Source organism: Rhodnius prolixus, unplaced genomic scaffold, assembly GCF_049639745.1.
Source record: "Rhodnius prolixus isolate KJV_2025 unplaced genomic scaffold, Rpr scaffold_5, whole genome shotgun sequence".
In the NCBI taxonomy this organism is placed as follows: domain Eukaryota; kingdom Metazoa; phylum Arthropoda; class Insecta; order Hemiptera; family Reduviidae; genus Rhodnius; species Rhodnius prolixus.
Window position 1 is genome coordinate 26467789 of NW_027411624.1, and position 26602 is coordinate 26494390.

The window sequence follows — 26602 nt, forward strand, 5'->3', positions numbered from 1 at the left end:
GATGCCCCAGCCTCCATATTCGCCAGACATGGCTCCATGTGACTTTTTTCTATTTCCAAACATAAAGAGAACATTAAAAGGCCGTCGTTTTACAAGCATAGATGACATTAAAAGCGAATCGCTGAAAGCTATCACAAAGATCGAGTTTCAGAAGTGTTTCGAGGATTGGAAAAAGCGCTGGCACAAGTGTATTGTATGCGAAGGGGACTACTTTGAAGGCGACAATATTAATGTAGATGAATAAATAAATATTTTTTTCAAAAAACGAAAATTCCCGTTACTTTTTGAACACACCTCGTAGTATGTTGATTTCATACATTATATAGTTACCAGCGTTATTAGTTGACTAAACAAAATTACTTGGGATCAAAATCTAATAACAACATGAAAGAGGTTTAGAAAGAGGAAGTTAGACTGACTACGTTTTTTGTTTTTTTTGCTTGCGGATACATCTTAACTATTTACAATATTTTGATAGAATATTTGATAAGAATGAATGTATGGAAAAAGTCCAAACATTAACAGTTGGAATCGTAAAAATTTATGAAATTATCAATTACTTAATCAGCTAGTTACATAATTAAAATTTGCTTGTCTCAATCTTTCCACACAGACAAAAAAAAAAGAAGTCCTAAATCAAAATTATCACTTTGAATCTCTCAATACTTCAAAGCCACGATCCAAAACAAAATAAGGTTGCGATATTAATAAGACGATAATAAAACTAAAAATGATTTCATGTTCATGTTAAAAAGAATTTAAATGGCGAAGATTATTAACTATTATTCTTCTACTGATTTCACATAGGATACACTGTAAGTATTCAATGAGATTTATTGATCTTTTTTTCTCCAAAAAAAGAAAAAGTAATGTAGAAAATTAAAAACACGAATGCCAATTTGAATTGCTGTTTACTTGTTTACACGTAAAAACTTCATGGGAAAATCAGTTTCATCTAAGTATTTGGGAATAGATGATCTCTTTCATAACTTCGTTTAAAAGTGAAGAATAACTGTTTCATCTTAAAGTATTTCCAAATCATTCACATGCATCGCAGAAGGATTTGCAACTATTGCACAGTAATTGTTAAAGGGAATTACTAGTTTATAGGTAACTCATTTCTCTGGCTTTGAAACCTAAGAAGAAGAAAAACACTAAAACGACATTCACTACTTTTGCAATTAATACAACTAAATTGATCACTATGTTTTGATGGACATTAAGTTAAATGTGGAACGTTTAGTTAAGCTTAAATCATAAAAAGAGATGGGATAACATGTTTTGTATAGATCGTACATACTTGACATTAGCCAGTAAGGATCTTTAAAGTTGTATCCATAGTATGCCTTCATAAGGATGTGGTATATCTTTAGGCTTCTTGGCGATCCTGAGATGATCCAGCCTGCCAACATACATCACTTATGTATTAACAATACATCGAAATATAAGACACTTTTATCTAAAACTTGAACCACGTTGGTTGAATTCGTTAGTAGAGTAAGTACCGTTCAATAGTGAGAAACCGCTCCACAAAAATGAATGGCTCGAAGCACCACTTAGGATTCAAACCTTTCTCTTCGGTAAACAAAACTGATTGAGCCACTCTAATAAATTATTTAGGTTCCTAGTTTGTCGAAATAAATATACTTTTCGGTGCAAATAATTAACCCAAAACTTCTCGGTTATGAAGATGGATTTTCAGACTCAACAAACAAGTGTGCAACTTTCTATGAAGTATGCTGATACGCATGCTTCAGCAGCATCTGCTAAACTTACTTCAACCACATAACTGCTTGCACCAGGCTGTACATAGTTGTATGGGACATGTTTATTTCACCAAAATTTGTGACAGTGATAATAATGTAAAGATCAACTGGCATAGCTGCTTTTAAACCGCTACAACATCCTTGTTTTCCAGTTCCATAACACTGTTTTAAAATGTTTAGAAGCAGACCTAAGTCTCTGAAGTTCTATTAACAGAGCCAGAAGGCAGAAGCTCGATTTTATTTAATTAAAGAAGCGATTATGGTTGCCATATTTAGAATAACTCAAATTCACCAATTCCTTTTTAACTATTAATCTCATAGAGCCTTTCATAAGCTATCTCAAACAGAAATCGAAGGAAAAGACACAACTAACCAGGAATCGGAATATATATTTATAATGTCTTTTCAGGACACTAAATATTTTGATTTTAGACATTGTTGCTCCCAAAAAGTTTGAATTTGGTTAAGCGAATTCTAACAAAGACAAATTCTAGCATACTTTTACTGTACACTTTAAAGTCACCTACACACCGTGCGCAAACAACAATATTAAGGAATTCACAAAAGATATTTTTGGTGGCAGTAAATTTTACTTTTTAGCTAACTACAGTAATCAGAAACATTCAGATTTCTTCTCCCAGGGAACTCTTCTAAAATATCTTATCGTCACATATCTTCTAAAAAAATAATTTATTTATACTATATTAGTATAAGAAACCTCCTTTCATGTTCTATTTGTTTCTATCTATCTTCACAGGGGCGGCTTAACCTATAGTGCAGGGTGTGCAATGCACACGGGCGCCGCCGTCTCAGGGGGCGCCGCGGCGCTCCCTGAGATAGCTAAGAGCATCGTCTTGGACCATCATGGTACAACAATGATATGACAGAAGCGGCCAGCCAGCGCGGTGGCGGCAGTTATCAAACGCGAGCGCCCTATGGGCGGCTTCTTTTTCGAACATTTTGTTTCAACTCGAAATAAACCTTATTTCACGTATTTAAAGTTTAGAAGCGGCCAGACAGCGCGGCGCCGGTAGTGCGGCGGTGTCAAACGCGAGCGGCTCCTTTTTCGACCATTTTGTTCAACTTAAAATCAACCTTATTTCACGTAATTAAAGTTTATACTATAAAGCGGGGGGGGGGTCAGGCCAAGGGGGCGCCAGGGTTTCATTGCACACGGGCGCTACACGAGCTAGAGCCGCCCCTGTATCTTCACTTAAAAAAAAAATTATAACAAAAATAAAATAATTAACATTATAATACTTCAATGAAGTTAAAATTGAAGTGTAGGAGTTTTTAAAAAGCCAAACTAAGGAATGTAAGTAAGTAATGGAACTAATTACATTGTTTGGACTACAGTCAATAACAATTACAATAATAATAATAATAATTACAAGGAAGGGATTAGCTATGAGGTTAGCATACTGGACTCCCACGCGGAGGTCCCGGGTTCGAATCCAGCAGCTGACCCTTAGATTTTCTCTTCCTAGGAGCTTCTTACAGCTCACTGTCCGGTGATGGACAGTGTTGTCTGTAACGAGAGAACACTGTCCGGAGGCCGGCAGTGCACTGGAAAAAGCTCCGGGCGCTAATAACCTCAGCTGTTGATGCGCCAAAAAAAAAATAATAATAATAATAATAATAGCAATTTAGTAAATGCTATGAGTATAAAACATCTGGAAAAAGTAATCAACTTAATTTACTTTGTTACACACTTGATTTTATGTTAGATTATTTTGAGGTTCCTTTTAAAAAATGTACTTTACATTTGAATTAGTAAGTAAAAGGCAACAAATAAATGCGAGGGAAATGCTCTGTGGTAATTCCAAACTTGACGGCATCGAGAGAGGCACCGTTTAAGGTGGTTCAGGGCGTTGAAGCAAAGTTAAGGAGAATGGGAATGCGGTGATATTAAACTCAAATTTAATAAATTCTGACAACTTCATTTTACTGAAAATACAAAAGTCCGAAGTAAATAATTACTCTTCTTTTTCGGAGGGGAAAAGTACACTGGTAAGATATAAGGTCATCCACCATTTTTAGACACCATATAAAGCCAATCATATTTTGTCAAAATAAAAATTTTGGAAAATGAAATATATTAATAATTAACAATAATAATAAAAAAAATCAACTCTAAATATAAAATGTATTTATTAAATAAGAGGAGGAAAAAAGGCTAGTGGTCAGTGTGTAAATACTCTTGCCAGACTTGTGTAGTTAGACATGTGGTCGGAAGGCTGTAGCGCAACAATATTGCCGAGTGTGTGTAGACAATCGTCCCAGATGTTTGGCACAGATCGAGGTCTTGAGGTTACGTGAGCCACAGTGAAAGTGACACACCGCTTTCACTATCTCTTGGGCGGGAGTATGACGCAACTAGCTGCTGCCTCTACCCTCTTTCCATATCGACACTACCTCCACCCTCCTCCAGTTGACTATAGACTGTTCGCCTGGCTGGCCTGCCCAGCACACATTCGTTATACAATAGTAACACAAGGGAGAGGGAGCAGGGGGTCTGTATTACGCTAGTACTATCTACTAGCACACATCTGTACACAATAATCAACTACTTAAACGGCCTAAATTACACCTAGTTGATATTTATACCAACTATTATTAGATAACCACATAAGGTTATTTGCCTGTCCATGTTTAGTAAATAATCCTCAACATATCTTACCCTACTTTCTTACTTGTGGCAGTGCAAATTGCTATTGTGTGATTTTTGGCCTCTTACATTTCCAACTGTTTAAAACGTAGGTTAATAAGTGGAGTCAAGTAACTAAAAATTATTTTTAATTATAATTTCTCGACACAAAACCAAATCGGATAAGAATAACCCATTCCTTACCACCTTAACTTCTTCTGTCAATTATCGGTGACAAATATAATTTACTTGATATTCATATGTTGTCTAATCATTAGGTTTTGTAATAATTTGGATTTAATTTTAATTTAATCATTTACGGCCTATGCAAGTTATGTAATTTACGTTATATTTGTTTAATCAAGGTCAACACTTCTGATGATCTATCGACCAGGAGTATTGTTTAATTTACTTTAAATTCAACTATGTAATTTTGGATTGAATATGTTTAATAAAGTATATTATTATTATCATTATTATAATTTACTTGGGCGCCACAGTAGCCGGGCTGTCAGAGGCGAGACCTGCGAAGCTAATATGTATTGTGGTACTGGGTTCTATTCCCGGTCTTAGGCCTTGGATTTTATTTAATGGTTATAATTATATAAATTTACAGTAAAGTATGTTTGCTAGTCGCCTCCGTCCACGATACCTAAATGGTAGTTGGACGTAAAGCCTGCCTGAAAAAATAGGCAATTACTACTTTTACTTATAGTTTACTTAAGAAACATTATTTTACAATTATTAAAGTGTCGGAATTATACAACCAAGTTTTTGACTATCCATCACAAAATAAATTTGTATCAGAAATATTTCCAAATATATGTAAATAACAGCTTTAGATTTTTTGTGTGGACAGTACACCAACTTTCTGGCGTGTCCATTCAATCAAGAATTATTAGCATCACTAATAGGTACACAATAATATAAGAAACTTTGACTGTAGCATGACATCCTGAACCCCTTCTTAAAAATCAATTTTCTAAGATACATTTTTTTATGAAGTAGAGGGCGGAAAAGAACCGTAAAAAGAAACGTCCAAGAAATCCACAGTTCAGTTCAAAATTTACATAGACACTCATTTCAGCAAGTATTTTATCGTAGATTACAAAAGCCTGGAGGAACTATACTAAAAAGAGAACATGAAGCTTCTTACAATAAAAGCAATCCAGATAAGCAGAAGTATAGTAAAAATTTTGAAAAGATATCGATAAATACTTTTAAAGTAGTTCATAGATTTTTTTTTTTGTAAAACTTTAATGCCAAAACTTCAAAATGATATTTAAAAATGGAAATAAAAATAAGAGTAAAATAACTTTAAAAAATAATTCTCTTTAAAATGAATGCAGAGTTTTGTCTGTGTTAAATAAAAAATGAAAGTAAATTTACAATTGAGATAAATTCATATTGGTATTACGACGAAAAGTGCGGTGTATGTGTTGAAAAGAAGTAAAAGTTAAATTAATGAAGCAAGAAGAGAGAGAATGCGAGAGAGAAAGAGAGGGTGAAAGGACGAAGAGAAGAGAGAATATTTCGAAAGACTGTTTGAATAGGGCACCAAGTGAATGTAGACACATCTCACGCTGTCTTAGTCCCTCGCTAGTAGGTTCGCTTACTGAGAGCGCTAAGATCGCTTAGGAGCAGAGACGCCGCCTTGCTAATGTTATGAAACAGAGAAAGGAGCGGAGAAGGTGTACACACTGAAAGATATAGGATATACATTTACCAAGTTGTATTCCCGATTATATGTAAACTGCTATGATATCTTGTTGATTTCTTTAAAAAGGCTATTTAGTTAAATTAAAATTAATTTTTTTTTTTATAGCAAGTACGAATACAAACATTTTAATATAAAGATTTTCTCTTTAAAAATTCTTCTTAAGACAAAAAAAAAATAAAAATGTAGATAGATGGTAAAGTGATTTAGAATTTGGTTTGATTGCTTTAATTTTTAAACTATCTTTTATTCTAGATTTCTTAAAGTTCTCCTGCTCATTAATATTTATATCTAAATTTCTCATTGCCTATTCGAACTTAAATATGAGAGGATTAGACGTTCACTGCATGTCTGTGGTGAGTATGAAGTTAACCAGAAAAAGAAAATTCTGTACAAATTATAACCAACTAATATGTTTTAAGATTACCCGAATTTTTTGAATTGTGTAAAATTTACGAATCAGAATTACATGATAAATTGCGAAAGTCAAAAAATAAATTAATTAATTTATTAATTAATTTGACCATTATTAACGGATTTTTCAAGTTCAATAAAAATAATTCCGTAACACACTGCTCAAATAGATTCCAAAATATATTGGGTTGGAGCAAAAATAATGCAGGTTTTTAAATGCCAAAAAAAAAAAATTATTATAATTTGTATAAAACTAAGATTATTTATTCAAAATATGTTCCATCATTATCAACACATAGTTGCCAACGTGTCAGAAGCATTCTTATTCCAGTTTCTAAAAAATCTTTATTTAAACTCTCAATAAACTCGCGGAAGGCATTTTCGGTTTCACTTCGGTCCCTCAAAATTTTTTCCTCTTAAGAAGTTGTCCAAATGTCTAAATAAGTGGAAGTCCGTCGGCGAGAGATCGGGGGAGTATGGAGGGTGCGGAAGTGTTTCATATTTCAATTCCTGAAGTTTCCTGAGAGTTGGCATTGCGATATGTGGCCTGGCGTTATCGTGAAGAAGAATTGGTCCTTTCCGATTCACCAATGCTGGACAAAGATTTTGCAATTTCCTATGCATTTTGTCAATTTCTTGACAATATGTTTCAGCCGTGATTGTTTCGCCAGTATTTAGGAAGCTGTAATGAATAACACCTGCAGTAGACCACCACACTGTCACCATTACTTTTTTCGGGTGCAGGCTTGGTTTCGCGAAATGTTTTGGTGCTTCATCCTTGTCCAGCCACTGGCCTGACCGACTCCTGTTGTCGTATTGGATCCATTTTTCATCACATGTCACGATTCGATTAAGAAATGGTTCATTTTGGTAGCGCAACAGAAGAGAATTGCAAATTTCAAAACGCCGATGTTTTTGGCTCTGGGTCAATTCGTGAGGTACCCACGTGTCGAGCTTTTTAACTTTACCAATTTGTTCGAGATGGCGAACGACTGTTGAGTGGTCAACACTAACTTCTCTCGCAAAGTCCCGAGTGGTTTTGCAAGGGTTATCTTCCACCAATGCCCTAAGATGGTCGTGATCAACAACAGAGGGCCTACCGCGACCTTCCTTGTCTTCGAGATCAAAATCTCCAACACGAAATTTTTGGAACCATCGCTGCACTGTACATTCACTGATGCTTCCTTCACCCCAAACAACATTGATGTTACGCGCAGTTTGAGCCGCACTTCGACCAAGTTTGAACTCGTAAAAATAAATTTGACGAAAATCTTGTTTTGACATGGTGAATATCGGAGGTCTTAACTCATACAAAATGGAACACAAACTAAACTGATATTTGAGGAAAAACAACATTAATAAACATTGTTTATAATCCATTACCTAGACTGGAGGATTATCTTTGTTTACTTGGCAAGCAGAAGTAAACAAAAGATGAAAGTTCAAAAACCTGCATTATTTTTGCACCAACCCAATAAATGCAAAGAATTTTATTAAAATTTATTATAAACTTATATATACTTATGGTCACAGTTCATAAGTTATAGGTAGATAGAGAATTAATGGATTACAGTTTACTAGAGAGAAGATTATGTAATTTGAATAAATAACTTTTGTAAAAAGCACATAATCATTGTGATTACCTTTTTAACTATAATCAATAAACAGTCGGTTAAATAATAAACAACATGTTAACTACATGTTTAGGTACGTAAGTGCGACTAAAGTGTATATTTAACGTAAATATATTATTTAAAAGAGTTATGATAAAAAGGAGTTATGAACTATTAAATAGTATTTACTCATGTTTTTAAATAAATTTAATAAATACAGAAATATAAATATTAGAAAACCATTAATAATCAAGCGACAGCACATTTCTTCCCCCAAAAAGCGAGGTGTATTTTTGAAAATATAACAATGCAAAGAATGTATTTTTTTATTTTTACTTTTTCATAGGATTTGCACTCGGGGACTATTGGACAAACGGCCTCTTTCAGGCTATATTTATTACTTCACCTCTTGAATTAGCATGAAGAGCAATAATTTGGCCACAGATGACCAAATATTGTAATAAAGGAGTACAGAGGTAAGAAATACACACCCAATACGTTCATAATGTTAAAGGACGGTACAAACTGAACAATAGAGTCGGTTACATAGGGCTAGCTAGTCTCCGCTTGATAACGAAAATGGCATAGATATGACCAGAGGCCTCAACGATATTGGACCCACCCAGCTTGCGAATTTAGGTATTGCGCTGATTAAAAGATTTAAAAAAACAAACAAACAAATTAGGCCTTATTTTTAATGTTTGTGGTAGATAGCATTGCGAACGCCACATTTAGAGAAATCAACAAGAAATTAGCGTTAATTAGAAATTAACAGGACTAACATCAAGACTAATGAACAGGAAAAAAGGAAAAACGAAGTTTTAAAAGAAACGGAATAGCAATGTCTTAATTGCATTTATTCATACCATAGCAGAATTAATCCGTACATATAAAGGGCTATTCAAAACTTAGTCATCTTCAAATTTAGCTAATCTTTCATCCTGCTCCTGAAAATCTCAAGTCTTCTTTATGACCTCTTCCTTACCAAGGAGTCCCTTGCCGCAAAAATGTAATTCAATTCTTCTTCATTAAAGTCTTCCTTTAGATTCTCTGTTCGAAAAGTTCATTCAAAACTTTTCAATTTTCCGCACTTTCAATTGAACCGCCTTAAACAAGTTTGTTTTAATTCTTTCTTCTTAACTTGCTTATAAATCAGTTTAAAAATGTTTGCAAACATTTATTATTGACATAAAAGAAAACCTAATAAAAAGGTAAGAAATAAAAAGAACTAAACTTCTTACGTTTTTATGGTATTACGTTACTTTTTTTTTTACGTACAAAGAACCATTCCAAAATTCTACCGACCTAATTCATGACACCAATGTAACATTTATCCGCAACACTTAACAAGTATTTTCCATGCCAAAACATTTACAAAACAAGATTTGTTGCAGTTGTTTGTTCGCATAAATTCCACTCAGTGAGTACACTTTCTCTTTCTTTAAAAGTTTTGTTAAAACAACAATAGAAAAAAGTAAAAAAAAAAAGCTTTGATTTTCTTTCTTTTAGCAAAAAGTAAATTCTGCAAGGTAAGTAATTTTACCTTCTTTGCGCCACCCCCTCCTCTTAGAAATAATACTTGACAGCAGGTGTGTCCAAAAGAGGCAGGCAAAAATCTTACTGTTCATGGAAGGTACTTTACTTTTAGTTTTGTGTGGTGTAGGTTATATTGGCCAACTAACCTTGAAATCTAAACAAATGAATGCCAAATTGTTTGTCCTATTTGTATTCCAACTTTTCCTTTCACTGTTACCTCCATATTTTGCTTCTTTTCTTAAACATTTTACCCAACGTATTCCCAAAAATAATTTGTAAAATACAAAAAGGGTTTTTAAAACACGCATAAATCATTACTTCTTCAATGTTCTTCACAGATTATTCTACGCAGAAAGTGACGTAGGGCAGAATAAAAATGTACACCACTAAGTGCTTACAACTCTCAGACTTTCTCTTACTGTTATGCCTGCCCTTATAAATACATTAATCAAAATTACTGAATAATTTGCATTATTATCGTCAGTTTTTTGGTCCATAAACATTAGAGCGATTTTTAGCGCAAAACGCAAAGATGCTTCCACTTTATTTAATAGAGTTGGATAAAGTAGTCTTTTCAGTATTTACTAAAAATTACTAGAATTTTTAGATAGTTCAACGTTATTTTTTCCTCCATTGATTTTTTCTTAATGAGATCATTCTCCAGTGCCCCAAAACTTAGCTTCATTTGCATTTTCCGTATTTGTTTACAAATTTCCCTCTTCGAGGGTCGTTTGAAAAGTCCGTGCAAAGTCAGAGAGATAGCACTACTGGCGCCTATCGAGGTTATGTTTAGTTAGTAGCATCTCTTGGAAGAACACACACCAAGTTTCAGCCGGATCGGTCTATTTCTTTGTGTTTGGCATTCGTTTGAATCGAGGAAGTCGAATGATTTTCAAAAAATGGACGAAAAAGAATTTCGTGTGTTGATTAAACACTACTTTATGAAAGGCAAAACGCCTGAGGAGACTAAAGAGAAGCTTGATAAACATTATGGTGACTCTGCACCTTCGATTATAACAGTTTATAAGTGGTTTCAAAATTTTCGGAGTGGCCATATGGGCACAAGTGACGCTGAACGTTCTGGACGCCCTGTTGAGGTTACTACTCCAGAAATCATTGATAAAATCCATGATATGGTGATGGATGTCAGAAGAGTGAAGGTGCGTGAGATTGCTAGTGCTGTGGGCATCTCGAATGAACGGGTACATAATATTTTGCATCAACATTTGGACATGACAAAGCTATCCGCAAGATGGGTGCCGCGATTGCTAACGCTTGACCAAAAACGAAATCGTGTGAAGTGTTGCAAGGACGGTTTGCAGCTGTTCCAGAAGAATCCGCAAGACTTTAAGCGTCGTTTCGAAACATGGATACATCACTACACTCGTGAGACCAAAGAACAATCTAAACAATGGGATACCAAGGGGGGAATCTGCGCCAAAAAAGGCGAAGACCGTTCCTTCGGCCGGAAAGATTATGGCGACTGTCTTTTGGGATTCGCAAGGAATAATCCTCATCGACTATCTGGAAAAGGGTAAAACTATTACAGGTGCATATTATTCATCGTTATTGGACCGTTTGAAAACCGAGCTGCAAGAAAAACGCCCACGATTGGCCCACAAAAAAGTCCTTTTCCATCACGACAACGCACCAGCTCACACCTCAGCAGTTGTGGTCGCAAAATTAATGGAAATAGGGTTCCAACTCGTTTCACATCCCCCCTATTCTCCAGACTTGGCTCCCTCGGACTACTATTTGTTCCCCAATATGAAGAAATGGCTGGCGGGAAAAAGATTTTATTTAAACGAGGAGGTGATTGCAGAAACGAATGGCTATTTTTCAGACTTGGACAAATCCTATTATTCGGAAGGGATCAACAAACTAGAGCAGCGTTGGACGAAGTGTATGCCAAATTGTTATCTAGTGTCATGATAATATAAAACTTTTTTGCTGCATTCGTTTGACGGGTTTTCAGCATTTATTTTACCCGAAAAAACCAAGAACAAATTCAAATAGGTGTTATTACAGATTTATTTCTATTAATTTTTGATACAGCAATTGAAAAGATCACTGACGCTATTTATGCTAGTCCAGTTCAGGTTTCATACAGCTACAGCCTTCTTCTCAAATGTAAATATAGACAGAAAAACCGTGTTGAAATGCGACAGCATCCACGAAACACACACACAGACATATATATTATATATATTAGAGAGAGAGGGTGCTGTTACACCTACTAAGAGTCTTTAGTAAACCAGCAATAATATGACACTAAAGTCAGTTAAATGAATATCTCATGATTAGAGACCGACAGCTGTACACCTTTTTGTAGAATAAGAAAAAATAAAACGAAAAAACAAATCCTAAGTGGGGGCGTAGACAGTTAAGACATATAATATTTATTATACGAGGTAGTGTGGATGTATTGAAGTAAATAAACCTCTTCTACGTTGTTTAATCTAATAAAAGAACTAAGAGAGGCTGAACTTAGGGTAATAAAAACAGATAACTAGTTGGCGGGTGGTATCGTTTGGGAAAAATCATTTGGAAGTCTGTTTTTGGGGAGAGATTCATAAAGATGTCATTAGGATGGTTCTATAGAGTGAGCTAGCGGCTAACATCTTCAGAGTCTATTTGTGGACTACAATAAACTTACACAGACCAGACAGCCTCTGGAATTAGTAAGAGGAGGTAGCACCAACTAGGAAAGGCACTAGTGAATATTTAGGATAGGCAGTTCGTGGTAAAGTAAGTTGCCTGCAGTCGTCAGTAAGTCTTCATCTAATGGTGCAAGAGAGAACTAGGAAACTATAATAAACCGAATAGCCGAGGGTGACTTTATGGTACATAAGTGCTTTCTTTGTTTATCACCTATTAGTTTGTGTTTTCTAAAACCGACATAGAAAAAATGGTTATTATATTTCTTTTAAGAGACGACAATATATGGCAAATGACTCCACGAGAATAATAAGAGAGATATCTCAAAATAGAACATGTTAATTCCCTAATTACATTATTTACATCTGATTCCCTTAAGATTTGGAGGTTTTACAAGTCATTTATTTTTTTAAACACCCTCAAGGTGGTCGACTTTATTGAGCTGATTACCTCTTTGAAAGTAAGACTTATTAAAAAATAGAATTATATTACTCATTTTACCATTCCATTTTTTTCTTTGATGAATTATGAGTTTTATTTTAGAATAATTTGATTTTTCTCTAGGTTTACACCTGTTTTGAGGCGTCTAAGTCAGAAGATAAAGTAGTTTTTAGATATTAATCTCTCTTCTATCTTGAAGTAACAAATCAAATCAGAATAATAGCATAAAGTTCGGATTTATCACTTCGTTAGGTGTTCCTAAGATAACCGACAAGGTTTCATCCAACGGAAGGACCTCTTTAGAAAACTGATTAGTAAGGTTCTTGTTATTTCATATGGTCCTGAAGTTTTTACTTATTTTTTTTAAACTTCGTTTATTAATAAATTTAATAAACAGAAATGTAAATATTAGAAAACCATCAATAATCAAGCGACGGCAGATTTCTTCCCCACCCATCTATTTGTTACGATTAAATTAATTTTAAGGATGGTTTCAAGGGGAATTTCCCTCGTAAAACTTTCACATCAGTAAACTAGAACTTGTTTACAATTTTTGTTGATATTTTCATCAAGTTCCCATTGGGTTTCTTTGTTGATACACTATGAAATAAATTTTTTAGTGATAATTTACTACACTTAATATGAATTTGTCCAATACAACTATGCAAACAGCACATGAGGAATTCATATTTCAAAACCGACTATCAAATGCAGATATATTCCAAAATATATCTGCAAAAGGTAAAAAATCCTACATGTTTTTCTCCTCAATAGATAATAAACGCATTGCTTTCATCCAAAAAAAAGTAAAAATTGCTATAGCTATCGCATAGATCTTCATCCCATAACAAGAATAATGAAGTATTCACACTGCTCATACACCACATTTACAATACAGATCTCCAAGGACGATGTCAAACAATGCATTTGTTCAGAACGATATATCTTTTCTTTTTCCAACAAAATATAATTTTACTTTGAGACTGCAGACAATTATTAACTATACAAAGAGACATTATTATATAATGTAGAGAACACTTGCAGATATTCAAGGTTGGTGGGTGTCTTTCTGGTTCTAGAGTAGATTACTATAATTAATCATTGATGGTACTCATGGATATTTACAATTATCAATATCTCAACTGCGTAAATATTTCACGTTTATTTAACAAAATGGGAATTCTTTTAAACAATCTATTGAAATTTTTCAATAAAGTGATTTGATGACTAGACACAATGTACCAACCAACAAGTGATAAGATCACTTCTTTCTTGCGTGTATTTAATACACCACGAAGTGGTCCGAAGTGGTCTTCAAAAGGCATTGAATAGTCAAAATAATGTTGACACACCTTTCTAGTAAAGCTGATGTGCAAGTAAATTCAAAAACTGGACGCTTACTAGATAGCTACAGTTTTTAATTTTAATTTTCAGTTTAAACTTGAACTTGAAATTAACTCCCGAAGACTCTACTGTTAAATAATTAAAATTAAATTAATGTCGGTAAGGGGCCTAAGATCTAAAATAACTCTTCTGTGATCAGGTAAATCTTAATGAAGGCCAAACGTGCAGGCCGGTTAGCTGTCTTGTCAGTACACCATCAAAAAGACTAACTTATTTATTTTTTCGTATTTTTATTCTAGGCCCGCCTGCTAGAAGGATTGCTCCAATTTTGCGAAAATTCAAACAGAACTCACATTGATTACAGACACAAAATAATGTAAACAGAGGCACTTATACAGGGCGATCCATTTAAAACGCACCAATCGTTAATAACTTTTTAGGAAAGCGGAATTTCGCTTAGGAGTAAACTATATGTTTTTTTTTGTCTAATTTTCGAATTTTTTACCCCCGATGCTGTATCTTTATTTTTGGCGGAGTTACGGCCAAAAACCCGATTGGGGTTTCATAAGGGCCACTGGTTTTGACAATGATTATGAAAACTACATAAAACACTGTGAAAAATGACGTTAACCCCGTATCGATATTTTTAATATTACTCGAGATATTTAAGAACAAAGTTCCAATTTTATCTATTCGTGAACGGTTTTCGATATTAATTTTCCACCACAATTACAAGTTTTGGGAGATCCTCTGCCTGCAAAAAATGTTATTTGCGAAGCAAAAAACAAAAATAATAATAATTGGAGGTTAAAACCGAATTCGCCAATTTGACGTGACATCAATGCTCTTTTCCATAAATATAATTAAAAAGTTGAAAATAAAATAATAGGTTGAATAAGGAAGGTATTAGCTTAGTGGTTAACGAATACAGGATTCAAACGCGATAACAGGTTTGAATCCCGCTGCTAGCTCTTAGAATTTATGTTTCTAGGAGCTTCTTATAGCTTACTTTCCGGTGATAGACAATGTCTGTAACGAAAGAAACTGTCCGGAGGCCGCTAAAGAACTGAAATAAGCTTCAGGCGCCAATAATCTATAGCTAAAATAGCTATAAAACATGAACAAAAATTGAAAATTATATGAGTATGCTGCTACTGCTACAGCTGGTATTGCATCTTCTGCCACTGCTGCTGCAGTTCATACTGCAACTGCTGCTACATCCGGTACTTCAACTGCTACTACTGCCACTGGTACTGCTGCTACAGCTGGTATTGCATCTTCTGCCACTGCTGCTGCAGTTCATACTGCAACTGCTGCTACATCCGGTACTTCAACTGCTACTACTGCCACTGGTACTGCTGCTACAGCTGGTATTGCATCTTCTGCCACTGCTGCTGCAGTTCATACTGCAACTGCCACTGGTACTGCTGCTCCATCCGGTACTTCAACTGCTACTACTGCCACTGGTACTGCTGCTACAGCTGGTATTGCATCTTCTGCCACTGCTGCTGCAGTTCATACTGCAACTGCCACTGATACTGCTGCTACATCCGGTACTTCAACTGCTACTACTGCCACTGGTACTGCTGCTACAGCTGGTATTGCATCTTCTGCCACTGCTGCTGCAGGTCGTACTGCAACTGCCACTGGTACTGCTGCTACTTCTGGTACTCCAACTGCTACTGCCACTGGTACTGCTTCTACACCTTGTACTGCAGCTGCGGCTACTGCAACTGCTACAACTAGTACTCTGCTCCTACTGCTGCTACTACCGCTGCTACTGTCACTGCACCCGCTGCTACGGCTGCTACTACCGCTGCTATACTGCCACTGCACCCACTGCTACGGCTGCTACTACCGCTGCTACTGTCACTGCACCCGCTGCTACGGCTGCTACTACCGCTGCTATACTGCCACTGCACCCACTGCTACGGCTGCTACTACCGCTGCTACTGTCACTGCACCCGCTGCTACGGCTGCTACTACCGCTGCTATACTGCCACTGCACCCACTGCTACGGCTGCTACTACCGCTGCTATACTGCCACTGCACCCACTGCTACTGAAATTACTATTTTTAAAATTGGAAAAACAAATGTGAACGACTATTTCGAATCAATGAAGAGAAGTTACGATTCATAAATAAGCAAAAAAAAAATCGTTAATAAGAAAAATCTTAAAAAAATAAACTTTAAAACAGCAAAAAACAAACTGCTAGCTTAATGCTGCTACTGCATCAGCTGCTAATATTACTACTACTACTAATATAGCAGCCACTGCTACAGCCACTAAAACTGCTACTGATTCGCCATCAACTGCAACTGTCACTGGTTCTACAGCTACAGCATCTGGTACTATAGAAACTGCAATGCCGCTACAGTTGCTGTAACTACTGCATCTGCTATAGTTGCTGCAACTACTGCTACCGATACTGCATCTGCTACAACAGCTACTTCTGCTAAGGCATCTGTTACTTGTAGTGCTATATAGCTGTCGCAAAAGCTGCTACTGCCACTGCAACTACCACTGGTACTGCTGCCGCAACTTACGCTGCTACTTTTGCTGCCAACAGTGACTGCAACAGCTGCCACAATGACTGCAACTGCTGCTACTTCAACGATACTGCAACTGTTGCTACTTCAACGATACTGCAACTGCTGCTACTGCTGCAGGCACTGCTGTTTTAGCTGCTACTCAAACGATACTGCAACAGCTGCTACTGCTACGGCAACTGATCTTCTGTTTCATCAGCTATGACATACACTCCTGCTGCTACGAAGTCTGCTGCAGCTAAAAAAAACTACCATTTTTAAAGTTAGAAAAATTAAATGCAAACAAGTTTTTGAATTAATGAAGAGATGTTTCGAAAAATAATGTTTATTTATACAATGAATATTTTTTCATTTGTAGCGTAGAAAGAAAAAGTTACAATATAATGTGGTTAGGTCCGTATTGTTGGATAATAATATCTTTAAATTTATCCATGGTTGCACGAACATTTCTTGTACATGTTAACTGACCGGTTTCGGACTTTCATCAACTTGTGCTTTAACTGCTACTGGTACTACTGCTAATGCTACGAGTGATGGCTACTACTGGCATCTACAGCAACTGCAATTGTTTCTACAGCTACTGCTGCAACAGCATCTGATATTGCTGCTAGTACAACTACTGCTGCTACTGCCACTGCAACAGCAATTAAAATTTTTAAAATTAGTAAAATTAAATGTGAATACGTTTTTTGAATTAATGAAGAGATGTTCCAAAAGTATTGTTTGCTAATTATACCACAATAACTGTTTTTTTAATTGAAGAGTATTGACTGATGTGGGCATGATAAATCTGCCAAAATGTTTCATCGTTCAGTATAAAGAAATAAATTACACATAATGTGAATATTCAAAATGTTAGTTGAACGTAAAACGTTTGTAAAAATATATACAAATTAATGAAACCTAGAATTTTTTTTAAATTTTTGTAGTTTATTGTATGAATAATGACTTAAAATTCTAAAGGGGGAGTTTTATTTAATACAACTGTCACGAAAATTTAAACAGAAAAACACGGAGTTACACTAATTTCATTTTTACTGTGAAATAAAAATTGTTAAAAAATGTTGAGTATGTGATTCTAATAATTTAAAAAAAAATCGTAAATAGTTAAAATCTTGAAAACTTTAGAAAAGTAAAAAAAAAAAGCAAAAATGACAGTCAAGAAGAGAAAATAATGTTAATAATATTGAATCGTTGAAAATAATGTCATAATTTTAGGAGTACAACATCCAAATTAAATAAAATTCTTTTTGCGATTTTTTTTCTCATTACCATTTGTCAAAACTTTATTTTTCAAAATATAATGAAGTTTGGCTTTGCCTTGTCTGTTTGGGAGAGTATGAATATATTTGTTAGTGTTGCAGGACTGACGTGAATCGCACATAAGGACGGATCGTTGTACCCGAAGAAGTTCATTGTACCCGGCTGAGTTACACTTTCTCATGACTAGAGAAAGGAACAATTACCTTCCTACGGTCTTTGTAGACTGGTAGTAGAGTAGGGGAGAGGTAATTTATGTGTTGCACTAAACCAAGTAATTAGTTCTATCTGATATATATTTTTTTAAAGAGAATTTTAATCATCGAAAAGAAACAGAATTTAACTGTCGCATTTTATTAAATTAATAACAATAATGAAAACTTTCTCAAGCACTTTTAATCAACATACCAGGAACTTTTAAGCTTAATTCTGAGTTACTAATTGTGTATAATAATTATATCCAGTCAGGTTGTATTTTAATAATTGCCATTCACGTCCATTATACAATTATTATATTAAATAAAAACTATGAATGAGTTCATAGTATTAGATTGCATGAGTTCATTAAATCCAATTTAATAAATCCTTAAAATTTGAACGTTAAACGCCTCACTGACCTTATAACAAATACGTTTTTCAAGCTTCCGACATAATTTTCTTGATTTAAAGTTGAGGTATTAACACTTTAAACATGGAGTGTATCTCCTTAACAAAAACTTACAGTTTAAAAAGTTATAAGGATTGATTAAGCGACAAAAGGTACACAAATCCGTGAGTACCCAACAAATTTTATTCATACTGCAGCTCGCTCGTAATTTCAGCAAGTTAAAAAAACAGCTTGTGTTTACTTAAATTAAGACACGGCTACATTATATTCCCAAGTGAATGACACATCATTCATGGACTCATGCGTTTAGACGCTACGCTGTTTAAAAAAAAGGTACAGCAAGAACCATTTTTGGCCACATTTTTCTAAAAAACTATTTAATCAGAGTTGTTGCAAAGTTTCTGTTACAAACGAGAATATTATTTTTAAAAAAATTTGGGAATTTTAACTTTTATAGTATAAGAGGAAACAATTGTAAAAGTTGGATGTTTTTCAACACTACGCTTTTTCGTCAAGTTTTTGACGATCACTAGCTTATACAATTGTCCTATCGAACAGTTTTAATTAAATATTATGTTGTATAATATTATATATTGATAAGCCATTGCATACTTCTTAATTTTAAAACAATCCTTTCTTTTAGGAATCACACCATCACTTACAATAAGATAATTTCTAATAGAATATGTTTAAAAATAATTTAGGCGACATGATACCTTAAACCTAAAAAATAAACAATAATTAGGTGATAATTAGTAAGTTTAAGCTGCAAGACAGAAGAACGAGTGCCAGGGTATTCGGCACTAATCCAAGGTATAATATTGCGATTAGGAAAACTGGCTACACTCTTTCAGGAAATGCTAGCTAATATATTATTGTTGAGATTATAATTTAATGATCAAATCCTAGTGACGTACCCTGCCAAGTCCAAAAAAAAGTATGTGCATGCCTGCATGGACATTCTGATAAGTACTGTAAGAGGGTCATGACAATAGCGTAATGAGATATCAGCCAACCTGACCGGTAGAGTTCCCATAATACCCTCAAAGCACTTACGCAATATATAAGAAATACAACGCAACAGGGCAGCTAAAAAAACCCATGGATGCACAAAGAAGAGAAAACCTCAGGTAGAGAAGAAGCAGGGGAAATATTTTTGGTGAGCCTCTCACATAAGTTGATTAGCATAAAGTGTTGTGGCATTTCTCCAGGCTTGGAGGCCATTCAGACAATTCTTAGGCCTAAGTAAGTAGAAGATAAAAGAAATGGCACTACACATAATTATTTCCTGTTCAGTGTGACGGCTAAGGGTTCGGTGGTACTAAGGAGTAGTAACTAAAGGCTTTGGGTTTCCCACACTCTTAAGACTAATCAAACAGAAGAGTGCTCCATCTAGACGGAATCACAAGAGATACCCTAACGTGATTCCATACGGTGACTAGCCAACCTCATGGAATCTTCTAAATCTTGTCCATCAATTAGGTTAGAGAAAAGTACTTACGAGGGTCGTTTGAAAAGTCCGTGCAAAGTCAGAGAGATAGCACTACTGGCGCGTAGCGAGGTTATGTTAAGTTAGTAGCATCTCTTGGAAGAACACACACCAAGTTTCAGCCAGATCGGTCTATTTCTTTGTGTTTGGCATTCGTTTGAATCGAGGAAGTCGAGTGATTTTCAAAAAAATGGACGAAAAAGAATTTCGTGTGTTGATTAAACACTACTTTATGAAAGGCAAAACGCCTCAGGAGACTAAAGAGAAGCTTGATAAACATTATGGTGACTCTGCACCTTCGATTAGAACAGTTTATAAGTGGTTTCAAAATTTTCGGAGTGGCCATATCGGCAAAAAGTGACGCTGAACGTTCTGGACGCCCTATTGAGGTTACTACTCCAGAAATCATTGATAAAATCCATGATATGGTGATGGGTGACAGAAGAGTGAAGGTGCGTGAGATTGTTAGAGCTGTGGGCATCTCGAATGAACGGGTACATAACATTTTGCATCAACATTTGGACATGACAAAGCTATCCGCAAGATGGGTGCCGCGATTGCTCACGCTTGTCCAAAAACGAAATCGTGTGAAGTGTTGCAAGGACGGTTTGCAGCTGTTCCAGAAGAATCCGCAGGACTTTAATCGTCGTTTCGTCACTGTGGATGAAACATGGATACATCACTACACTCCTGAGACCAAAGAACAATCTAAACAATGTGTTACCAAGGAGGAATCTGCGCCAAAAAAGGCGAAGACTGTCTTTTGGGATTCGCAAGGAATAATCCTCATCGACTATCTGGAAAAGGGTAAAACTATTACAGGTGCATATTATTCATCGTTATTGGACCGTTTGAAAACCGAGCTGCAAGAAAAACGCCCACGATTGGCCCACAAAAAAGTCCTTTTCCATCACGACAACGCACCAGCTCACACCTCAGCAGTTGTGGTCGCACAATTAATGGAAATAGGGTTCCAACTCTATTTCACATCCCCCCTATTCTCCAGACTTGGCTCCCTCCGACTACTATTTGTTCCCTAATATGAAGAAATGGCTGGCGGGAAAAAGATTTTATTCAAACGAGGAGGTGATTGCAGAAACGAATGGCTATTTTTCAGACTTGGACAAATCCTATTATTCGGAAGGGATCAACAAACTAGAGCAACGTTGGACGAAGTGTATAAGCCTAAAAGAAGACTATGTTGAAAAATAAAAAAGGTTTACCCCAAAAAATTAAGTAGTTTTTATTTTTGCACGGACTTTTCAAACGACCCTCGCAGAATGCCTACAACAGATGGATTCATGTTTCTGTAAAAATGTGAGAAATCAAATTACATTTTACATCTTATATTATTGGAAAAAATTTATTTGTTCATGTATTTACAGGGATGGGAGTCAACAACCCCTAAAATCCGTCTGAGTGCATCTTTGATTATGTCTATATTTATATTCTGGCGTCGACTTTCCAGCAAAAAAAAAAAAATTAATGAACTTCTGAAGATGATTCAATTTTGAAACTGGTTGGTTTCAAGGAGAAGTAACTAAAGATCAAGTAAATATAATGGATGAATGTCAAGTATACCAAAAACACTTCTTTTTTTCATGGTGATACATGAATTGGAGATGCCCATTGCAGAAGTAACAATTTATAAGAACTTCATTTTTTTAAATAAAAAAAAAAATAAACTAACTTCTCTATTACATTCATACAAAAACACCTTCTCAAGGCCACATCTATGTTAAGGTAAACATGGATGTTGTAATTTACCCAGTTTTGCCGATTTGGGACATTCCATATAAGTAAGTGTGGGGATATATTATTAAAGATGCTATAACAGTTGTTTTTTAGTTTTACTGTTTGTTTACTGTGGAACAATATTTACATTCACAAAGTGGAAGTTAAAGTAGTAAAAATAGAAAAAATAAAAAAATTAGCTGAGTTTCATTCAAGGAGTTGATAATCAAATGGAAGGTTTGTTGCACATATAATACGACATTGCTGTCGCCCATGTATAGAAGTTTGACGTAGACAATTTAAGCAAACTTTTAGAAGCCAATGGAAGAAACTACCAGTGGAAGGGGCAATATAAAAATAAACAAGGTAAGAATGAGCAAAAAAAACTGATGAATGGAACATACTGAATGGACACATTTTATTTTTACATGTAAAAATATTTATTTGTTTACTGCTCCATAAAAAGAATATAAAAAGCGCAAACGAATTTAAGGCTGTAATTTCTTGCACATTACACCTCTTATATTTTTTATGGTGTAAACAGAATACAACAATGAAACAAGTAAACTTTTTGAATGAAAAATTTCTATAAGGAGATGTTTCTTATTTTACATTTTTAATTGCACAATTAATTTATAGCTCCTAGGATGTAATGTCGAATTTGTTGCACAATATGTAAATAGTACAATCATTCTTGCATGTGCGAGGTGCTTGGAGCACAAGCAGTTTTCACGAACCATCTACCTTATTGCTCTACGATAAAATTTTGATAAAACACTTGCACGAAAAATTTCAATTTTGAGCTTCCAGTAGCATTGCTAAGCTATTACGTTGTTGTAAAAAAATGCCGAAGATATCGGGAGGACTAGAAATTTTAAACTTTAAAGAGTAAGATGTCCAAAGTTCTCTTACTACAATGCCCTTGTTCTAATTTACACAATGACTTCAATCATTCTATTTTAAATCTCTACATTACTCTGAATCACATTAATTTTTCCACTATCACTATTCTATCTCAAAAAATGACGTAAATTCAATTAAAAGATACAGGAGTTTGTGGGTGTAAAGCAAATTGAAAAATTAATGCCAGTTTTAGTCATTATAAATTTTATTATGCCGAGCTTTCGACCTAGGGACTAGGTCATCTTCAGGGCTGTGGAACATATGTAATTTACAGTGTGTTAACAATTATATTACCACTTAATTCTATTACAATGAATATGTATAATGTAACGAAAATTTACAAAAATATTTACCTAATTTGTAAATTTTCGTTACATTATACATATTCATTGTAAAATAATTAATTCGTACTACACAGTGGGTGGACCGTAATAAGAATAAAATGGCAATTAAAAGAATGCCTACTCATCATCCTCTTGAAAGTTCGCTTAAATCAATTTTCTAACAAATGTCACAAATATACGTACAGATAGAAAGATATACATTTTTGTAATTGATAAACGATTTTTACAACAATTAGTAGGAGTTATTTTCAAAACATCTTAGAGAAGTGAAACATCCATTCAGTCAATCGGAGTGTTCCCGAATCAGGAATCTTCTTTAACCTAGGCTTTTTCTAACCTAGTATCACATTTAATCCTTCTCAGAAATTAGTGATAGAACAGTAAACTGACATTACAATATAAAGTTTAACCATTTCCTCAGACTGAAGTGAAACTTTAGATCCCAAACAATTCAGGTATACAGGTATTCAGTTTTATCACCAAGCTTATCCTACATTATTTACAATCGGATCGAAAACAGCAATTCGATCCCCGAAGAGTTAATGGGAAAGGATGGAGTTGCCGTGAATGTGTTTTTGCTTTTTCATTATTTCTAATTAATGAAACATTAATTAATAATTCAATAATTCTCTTAAGATTAAAACGAAGAAAAGTGTTTACTGTCTTTGATGAATACAAAAGAGCTTTTGAACCTTAATTATAACAAAATAGTTAATCGCTTGCAGTAAAATGACGAGTCTAACTCATAATTGGTTTCCGTACCATAAAGCACAATGACGAGCTACACTCGTCATGCGACTAAAGTTATTGTTGAATATGATAATTAATTTAGTTTAAATGTCTAGTATACTTAATTTGGCAACACTTTTATTACTTGTGGAAACAACACAGATCACTTCAAACTTTGTTTACCGTTAGAATTTCTTGATACAAGTCACGGCCAAATTGTTGTTAGTCTCTAAGATTTCATTCTTGTGAATATTTAGTGTGAACATCGGCCAATATATATTGCTAAAGGAAAATCGTGTTGTATAATAAATACCATAATGGATAAGAGTAGTGCAGACCATGAATATCTAGGTAATTGCAGCGATTATGAAGAATCAGAAGAAATAAGTATACATTTACCTGATACTGATAATGAAAGTAATGAAAGCTAAATATTTTCAAGAAAGCGAAAAAGTGCTAGGAACGATAAATTTACTAATTTTTACACTCCCAAAAGTAGTACTAACGAGTCTTTGAAGAAATATTAAGTTCGATTGAGTTTTGTGCAGTTTATTGCATCCAAGAAAGCAAGATTTGGAATAAAATATAAACTGTGTGAATTAATTAATTAATTTGGTTATTTCATGCAAAGTTTTTCATTTTAAAATCGTACTGGAAGGAGTTAAGCTGACATTCAGAATATTTCACAAATTATCAAAAAATATGAGAGACAATAATTCAATGGTAATTAAAGCCGGAATTGACCTTCTTAAGAGATACTTGCTTTCGGAGGGGATTTTACTAGGGAAAATTTTGAGCCCACTTTTTTTTCCATGCACCTTTTAGTTATGGTAACTATTTTTGCTTCTAGGAGTTTAACCGTACTCTTGTTAAATAAGGTAAAGATTTACGTAAGTATGATCCCATATGCAGATGCTATGGTCTTGCTTTCTTTCCCCCTGTGGATGGGTGCCTAAAAATTATTTAATTATTAAAAATTAATTGTTAATTAGAACTCTGTTCTAACAGAATATTGCGACGAGAATTTAATTTAATGGTGAACACCAGTAAATCGTTGCCACTATTTTTTTTTTTTTAAAGAGTATTATTATTCAAATGTTCAGGTTATTTAATGGACAGAGTTTTCTAAATTTCTCTAATAATTTTACTTACATAATTTTCTCTGTCTGCAAAAAAGTTTTAAGTAGGTAAATATTTTCTGTCAAAAAAAATAGGCGCTATGACTTCTGTTATCTCTCTGTTATATTCATGTAAAAAAGATAGTTGCGAAACAAAGATTACTTTATACGACTATATCTCTAAGTGGGTGCGCTATCTTGCACTTGATTGTGATCAGGGTAGCGACATAAGTAACCTAATCGAAAAAGCGAAACTGAGATTTTTAAAAAGACTATTTATTATAACTTCCAAGGAACACCAGCTTAGAATTACAACGGGAAGTACACAATAAATTTTAATTTTTTTAAAAGAATGTATATTAAAGTAGAGGGAAGGGATTACCACTGTGGTTTGCGTATGAGATTCCAACGCGGAGTTCCCCCTGGTTCGTTTCCAGCAGCTGGCCCTTAGGTTTTCTCTTCATCCTAAGAGCTTCTTATAGAGCTTATTGTCCGGTCATGGACTGTGTTGTTTGTGATGAAAGAACACTGTTCAGAGGCTGGCAATGCACTGAAAAAACTCAGGGCGGAAATAACCTCAGGGACGCGTCCTGAAAAAAAAGTAAAGATACAGGTTATGATATATATATATTTTTTATTTATTTGATTTATAGGACTCACGTCCTGTCTCAAAAACAGTTGGGTACAGCATAAATTAATATAAATATATACAAACATAAGTACAATAAAAAATGAAAGAAACACTTTGAATATGTCATTGAAATAGGTCTAAGGAATAGCTCCTTTGTGGTATTTCATGGTATTTTTTAAGTCCTTGGAAATAAGTAAAAAGATAAATAAAGCCAAAGTAATTAAAAAAGAAATAAAGTAAAAAACATAAATCAATTTTTCAACTTATTAACTCCTCTCTTAAAGAGAAACATTCACACAGATAACAAAATACAGTTTTCATTACATCTCTACTGCACTGAGTTAACACAAAAGGTAAACTGAAAGAAGCTCTGTCCAGATACTTTTCACGGATACTAAAATATGCTGAACAAACCATGAAAATGTGGTACAAATCCTCTTTTAGAACAGATACAGGTTATGATGTTTGGCCATTTATGTGAGCACTATTGGTCATTAGATTTTCTACTATGGTTTCTTAAGAGGGCTAAAAGAAGTAGAAATAAAATAGCATATAACTAGAATTAAGGAAACAAAAGTAGAACATTACACATCAAAATGTACTTGTTGAAAGCAATACTAAGAACAACTATCAACTGACGAGTCATGGTTTGCAAGAGAACTGCAATCCAAGGTCCTGATCGTTTTATCACAACACTAAAGTCTGTGTTGAAAGATTTCTTAGATTTATACTTCTATTTAGTTGTGATTCTGTTTGTGATCACCGCTTTACTGTTTTAAAATTGAGAAGAAATATCCAAGTAAATTAAGCATGTTCCTGTGATGTACAAACGTGGTACTGTCAATGATAAATCTTTGCCTCATTCATCTACAATAATTTCTTGATTATACATATATGTCCTTTTTGGATAACATAAAGGATATTTCCTCTTCTATGTTTTATGTGTTTTTTAATAAGTTGAAAGGGTTTTCTGGATAGCGGTCAGGCTGGCGGGACTTTCTAGAAGTTTGATTTTCTCCGTTTATTTCTGTGACCGTGGAAGAGATATGAAGTGGTAAGGGGGATAGTATTCAGAGCAGATAGGATTCTAACCTGGGGTG

The 26602-nt window shown here is 34.5% G+C and overlaps 1 protein-coding gene and 1 long non-coding RNA gene across 4 annotated transcripts in view; one reads left to right on the forward strand and one right to left on the reverse strand.

Moving 5' to 3' along the window:
• LOC141457902 (histone-lysine N-methyltransferase SETMAR-like) overlaps positions 1–10661 on the reverse strand; it is a 50688-nt gene extending 40027 nt beyond the window's left edge. For all 3 annotated transcript variants that reach the window (XM_074135282.1, XM_074135284.1, XM_074135283.1), the window contains exon 1: positions 1301–10661. In XM_074135282.1, coding sequence (XP_073991383.1) covers positions 6932–7924 — 993 coding nt within the window. In that variant the 5' untranslated portion in view covers positions 7925–10661 and the 3' untranslated portion in view covers positions 1301–6931. The remainder of the gene's footprint in view (positions 1–1300) is intronic.
• On the forward strand, positions 272–22139 carry LOC141457903 (uncharacterized). Its single transcript, XR_012460608.1, has 3 exons — positions 272–815; positions 18044–18195; positions 21429–22139. It is a non-coding gene; the product is annotated as an uncharacterized lncRNA (long non-coding RNA).
• The last annotated feature ends 4463 nt before the right edge of the window (positions 22140–26602 follow it).